This window comes from Calypte anna, chromosome 13, assembly GCF_003957555.1.
Source record: "Calypte anna isolate BGI_N300 chromosome 13, bCalAnn1_v1.p, whole genome shotgun sequence".
NCBI classification, from domain to species: Eukaryota; Metazoa; Chordata; class Aves; order Apodiformes; family Trochilidae; genus Calypte; species Calypte anna.
The window spans coordinates 8,310,717-8,316,739 of record NC_044259.1 but is presented as its reverse complement, the minus strand read 5'-3'; the positions used below and the strand labels follow the sequence as shown (position 1 = coordinate 8,316,739).

Sequence of the window (6,023 nt, the reverse complement as noted above, 5' to 3'; positions counted from 1 at the left end):
GTGTCAGTTTCACTGGTCAGCTCTGAAGAAGCAATGAAGCAACTTCCAGAAGGAAAGGCAACATCAGTTTTAAGAACATTGCAGTGCACTTTTTGGTATTTTAAGGTACTACAGGCAAGTGTGGCAAGTTGGCACTTATGTTTTTAAAGCACATCAACCTCCATTACTAAAGCACAAGAGATAGGGAAAGCAATTAATTGTAAAATATTTTACTGATAAAAGATCAACCACATGAGCAAGAAGAAGTTCCAGACTCACACAGCATCTCACAAATATAAAGTATTAAGTGGAATTTTGTGAAGGAGCAAAAAGGCTCTACAGATGAGCAATGTATTTCTCAAATATATTGCACAAATTAGTAATTAAAAATGGAGCTCTCATTTTTGATTTGATAAGTTCCATGAGGCCAGATGAGCAGAGCCAGACTGCCCATGTGCTATGCTCCCAGAAAAAACAATTAGTAAACAACAACTGCTTTAAATATTTAACCTGGAAATTATTCAGGGTCTTTCAATCAATTAGACTGTTTTTAAATAAATTTCAGTTTACATGAGTACAATAAATAGTCATTTAATGGAATGTGTGTGTTTCTCTCTTCCATAGTTCCTCTTCTCTCAGCACCTTACACAAGATGCCAAAGCAACTCTGAGTCCAAGCCAAGGACAGAAGTTAATTTCAAGGCAGACCGAAGAGAGGTTGAAGGTTATGACTGGCACCAGTGAGTGCCCAGATCCTCAAGTGTTCAGCTGGTTCCCCAAACCTACAGGCAAATTGGTGTCTTCTTTCCACACCTGGATCTACCTGTTTCTTCCCAACTCGTGCTCATTCAAGCTCTTCTCAGGCAGGTCACATGCTCCACAGGGACAGCATGAAGTCATGCCTGCTCTAGCACTCATTAGTTATTGCAATATCCCTTTATTATTTTATTTAAAAGCTCTGCCCTTGTTATGCCACCTCTTTCTGATACTTTGTAATACTTCAGTTCGGGTTTGGAATTTTACAAAAATGGAAAGAGTCTTTTTTTCAAAATATAGAGCACTGTGGCAAGGAACAAGGCAAGGGCAAGAAAGATGAGGAGCTTGTCTGTCAGTTCCCTGCGGTTGTACTTGGTGATGAGCTTCCTCCCCAGCTGAATAGTCCCAGACATGGACTTAAATTCTTCATTTGCCTCCAGGATGGTTCGTGAAGAATTGGCTGAAATTAAGGGGGAGAAAACCAAATAATCAGCTGATTGAGCTTCAAAAATACCTGACAAAGGATACAAGCATGCAGTGTTTGGCAGTATAGATAGCGCCTGTGAGATTCTTCTGGGTCTGACTGACTCACGGGTAAGACCAACGCAGACTCTTCTGCAGAAGCTTCCAAAACCAAATAGTCCTGATGTGCTAAAGAAAAAACGCAAAGTCCCATTCCTGAATTTTTAATTTTTAGGTAACCAGACCAAATCTTGTTCACATTTTTAATGAACAAAGCCAGTGCTACCTGAAAGCTAAGAATGGTGCTAGAAACACCAATTTAGGTGAGGCAAATCACCATCACTATTAGCATCAGTTCTAGCAGCAGCAGAACAGGTCAATATTTGAATGTATTAATTGCACAAGTGAAATTGTTCCCCCAAGCCAGGACAGTAAATCAGTTTGATTCAAATGGGGTTGCAGAAAGTGAAAAGCAGCATGCCACAGTAAGAGCTCCTTAGTTATTCAGCTCAAACAGTATAAAGTCTTTTAGTCGGTATTTTTGACAAACATTATTTTTTTTCCTAATAAAAAAGGGAAAATCAACTAGAGGAAAAGTGTGTTGATTGCTTTAATTAAAGACAGAATTTGAGAATGTTGAGAAGCCCAGGAGTCCCCTTTTATTACAAAATGCATATCCTGTATGATGGTGAATGCTGGTATATTGCACCATAGTGAAGTGATTGACTAAAGAAAGGTCAAACTCCAAGCATGTTGACTGGTTCACAAAAAAAGCATAGAAGAAATATATCTGAAGCATTTTGCAAACCATTCTGTCCCATCCTTAGGAGGCAGTCTGATCCAAGTGAAAACAGAAAACTTGTTTCCCATGGTTCATGACAAAGCAGAGCTTCACAGACATATTTGCTGCATACTAGGAAAGGACTTCCTCAGAAAAAGGGAAGTTCTAACTACTGATAAAGAATTTGCAGCTGGCTTTTGCAAATAACCTTTGATAGATTTTCCCTTAATGAACTTCAAGTGCTGTTCAGTCAGAAACAGGGTGAAAAAAGTGTCTGCCAAACTGTCTTTTTAATGGGAGAAGAAACACGCTACTTTTGTGTGAACAAATCATGCCCAGCTGCCATCCTCAGATGGGGGCAGGAGAGAAGGCAGGGAAAAATTCTGTTATTTATCCTCATCTTTAAACTGTTCTCTCTTCTGCCCAAGAGGCCCAGGCAACACAAATCCAACTTCTAAATGCTTCATAAATCACCAGTTCTGACAGGTCACTTGATTTATTGTCTTGGGGGTCTGAGCCAAAGAACTGGGTGAAATCTTGGTTTCACAGTCCCTGATGCACTGCTGACAGAGCAAGTGACCTCAGGTTCAAGTCACTTGATCTCCTCAACTCTTACTCATCCCAGCTGGAGACTGGGTGGAAACAATCTTCCAACTCTAGTGTTTCCCCTGTGCATGGACTTGTACTTAGACTTCCATTTTTTCTGCTGTTACCAGGACACACATGCCAGGACAGTAGTGCAGAGGAACACCAAGCACACTCTCAGCACCATGTGAACTCACACTGCTTTTACAATTGCTTTTATGTGAAACTAAACCAAAGACTCCACATTCCTTTACCATTTCATAACAAAGAAACAGAAACTCCAGCAAACAGCTCCACACAACATACATTATTCTCTGTTTATGTCAAACTGCTAGAGGAGTTCTGCTGAATGGTTCTTTAATTATCCACATTCTCCTACAGCAAAGGTTTCCATCTTGCTACACAGTTTGCCTCTCCCCATCCTAACAGAACTGGCAAAAGGTGCTTCAATTATCCAATCCACACCCAAACACCCCAATAACATCTCTACCTAGGGTCTGCACGGTCTCCTCACTCTGCTGGACTTGCTGTGACATCATCCTGCTAATGCCCATCAAACTCTCTGTGATGTTACTTGCACTCTCTGCCAGACTTTCCTTTGTAGACTTCCTGGAAAAGAAAGGGAAAAAGTAAAGCAGAAAGGGATAAAATTACATCTTTGAATAGTGTGGAGAGTGTGCTGCTGTCAGGGAGCTCAGAACAGAGCTTGGCACCAAACATCTTTGCTGATGTATAAAAGACAGAACTAGTTTTTACTGCATTCACATTATCTTTGCTAAACAATGAAAAAAAAAATCAAAATATCACAAAATATTAAAGTCACGAGCTAAAAAAACTGTCTGAGTATCTCAGGGGGGCCCATATTTTACTACTTACTCAACCATGACTTTACGACTTCATGAGATGGTACGGAAGCAGAGATAAAACTCTTAGCCTGGGTATCCCATTTCTTGCTTCATGATACTTAAAATGCCAACTTCCCAGCAGAGAACTCATATAAGCCTACAGCCAGTTCTGCATGTGAAAACAGCTTGTATAATGATCCAGTACTTGGTTTATAACCCTGACTGGCAATAATGTAAAAGATGGCCAGGAAAACTGTGAAGCCTAACTTACCTCCTTTTCTGCTTAGACATCCCAACACCGAGAAAACCTGAAATTATCACAATCCTTAACAGTCTAAATATCCATAAAAGGTCAATGCATTAATAGAAGAAATATTCCAGACAGAATTAAGTAACTTAAAAACATCATGTCACTTCCATTTAAAGCTAGTGAGTACAGCATACACTGTTTAAATCCTGGAACATACAGTAGGCAGTCTAATACCTTTGTCTTAAGGAGTCTCTTCCTTGCAGCAGTTGCTCTTTCTCTGAGTTGTCAATAGCAATTTTACAAGCTAGATTTGCCTTTCTCCAAGCTGCCTGATTGCTGAAATAACAAGAGTACATAACAGTAATACCTTGCAAGCAAAAACAATTTTCAGAAATCAATCACCATCTGAGCACCCCAGACACACACATGGACTTCCTCTATCTTACCCCACAGATAACAATACATTGCCCTGTCACTTTTTCTCCTAAGTGTATTGCTTATGGAGCAAGGGAAGAAGAAAACCATGCCAGCTGTCAAATGACACAGACTCCAACCAGCTGTCAAATGACAGACTCCCAAGCCATGGACATACAGGGCTCAACTGCTGGGAGGGGCAGACCATGGTCAGGGAGTCAGGACAGGAGAGAGAAAGGAGAAAGGAGTTTCCATCCCTGACCTTCCCTTGGTCCTGGGCAAACCAGCACTGCGTTTACAAAACAGGATCCAAAAGATGCTGTACAGCAGCCAGATCACCTCTGGTCACAAGAGACCAGACCCACCTGAGCATTTGCTTCTTATGGTTCTCCACCTCCCGCAGCAGGGATTGTTTCTCCGACTCTTTATCCTGCTCCTTCGCCATCTGTTCCAGCTCCTGGAGTGGAAACACCAAAATCCCATCAACAACTGCTGCCACCTGCACACCCACCCCCGCCCAGCGAGTGAATTAACAGCAGATTGATCCCAAAACCCGACACCCGGCGCAGAAACTCCCCACCTCTGGGAGCTCCATCGCCTCACCTGGATGCGGCCGCGGAGGTGGCGGAATTTCTCCTTCACGGCGGCGTTGAGCTCCGTGAGGGCGCTGAGCGGCCCGGGGCAATCCCGAATGTCCTGGAAGACAAGGGCCCTGTCAGTATGGCCCGCGGCGGGTACCGCCTGGCCCGGCCCGGCTCGGCTCGGCCCGACCGGGGCTCCCCGCGCAAAGAAGCGGTGGTGGCCTCGCATCCCTGGCAGGGATACGGACGGCGGTACCTGCACGGCCGCCTTGATCTCCAGGTCGAACTTGACGATCTCCTGGTGGCAAACCCGCACCGGGACGCTGGCGGCCGCCGCCATCTTGCGAGGGGCGGAGGAAAGCGGGCCTGGCCCGCGGGTTCCCCCTGCCGGACCCCGGGAGCCGAGAGGCCGCAGCCCCCGCCTGGGGAACGAGAGCGGGGCCCGGCTGAGGGGCGGAACCCCGGAACGGGGCAGGGCAAGGGGCTGCTCGGAGCACCGGCAGCGCGTTGGCCGAGTGCTGCCGCCATGAGGGGCTGTGGGGTGACGAAGCGTTCCCTGCAGGCGGAAGGTGGTTTAATAGGGCCGAGGTAGGGTCTCCTGATGGGTTAAAAACGCGCCTAAAGCAGCACCCACCCTGGCACCCGGGGAAAGTGGTGATAACACCAGGACAGTTTAATGGCCCCCCCACACCGCCCACGTTTTGTGGGTGGATGGGATGAGCGCGATAAAGTCCTTGACCCTCAGCACGGGAAGGATGCCCGGAGTCAGTGTGAGGAGCCGGAGGTACCTTCTGTGTCAGGGGACAAAATGCGCTTTTGCTTGCTCCACACAGCTCTTCCCCCTGGTGCCACGTTTTCCCCCAGCTGCCCTCAGACCCTGCTGAGTGACAAACCAGGTCGGGACAGAGCTCGGAGGGGTTGGAAGCCGCTTTCCCGGCCACTGCAGGAAGCCAAAGGAGCTGATGGTGCCGCCCTGCTGAGCCCACAGCCTCCCAGAACAGCTCAGGGGATGAGCACTGGGGAGGGGAATAACTTAGGGCATTGACACACCATTCGCTATCCCTCCTCCACACATAACAAGGATTTGAGATGTATTTCCTCCACAATTTTTATTTTAAATTACAAAGGGATGTTGCATACATTGATGAATTTGTATCTGAATAGAAGTGCTAGGGATCAAGGGTGACAGAGTAAACAAAGTCAATAGTTTAATTGTGCCTCTCTTCAAAAAAATAGTAACTGCACAACTATTAACCAACATTAAACATTGCAACTCTTAACAGATCATGCTTTTAACAAGGTAAATTTATTTTCTAACAGAGACAAGACTTTCATTAAGTTTTTCTGAGCTCCAGTTGGAAGTTGATTACA

At 45.3% G+C, this 6,023-nt stretch overlaps 1 protein-coding gene across 1 annotated transcript; it reads right to left on the bottom strand.

Annotated features, from left to right (window-relative positions):
• Nucleotides 1-591: 591 nt before the first annotated feature.
• BNIP1 (BCL2 interacting protein 1) lies at nt 592-5,022 on the bottom strand. The gene is made up of 6 exons (XM_030459347.1): nt 4,909-5,022; nt 4,675-4,767; nt 4,437-4,528; nt 3,892-3,993; nt 3,053-3,171; nt 592-1,194 (listed from the first exon to the last, which is right to left on the bottom strand). Exons 1-6 carry the CDS (start codon nt 4,990-4,992, stop codon nt 998-1,000), a joined length of 687 nt encoding a protein of 228 aa, XP_030315207.1. The 5' UTR covers nt 4,993-5,022; the 3' UTR covers nt 592-997.
• Between the last annotated feature and the right edge of the window lie 1,001 nt (nt 5,023-6,023).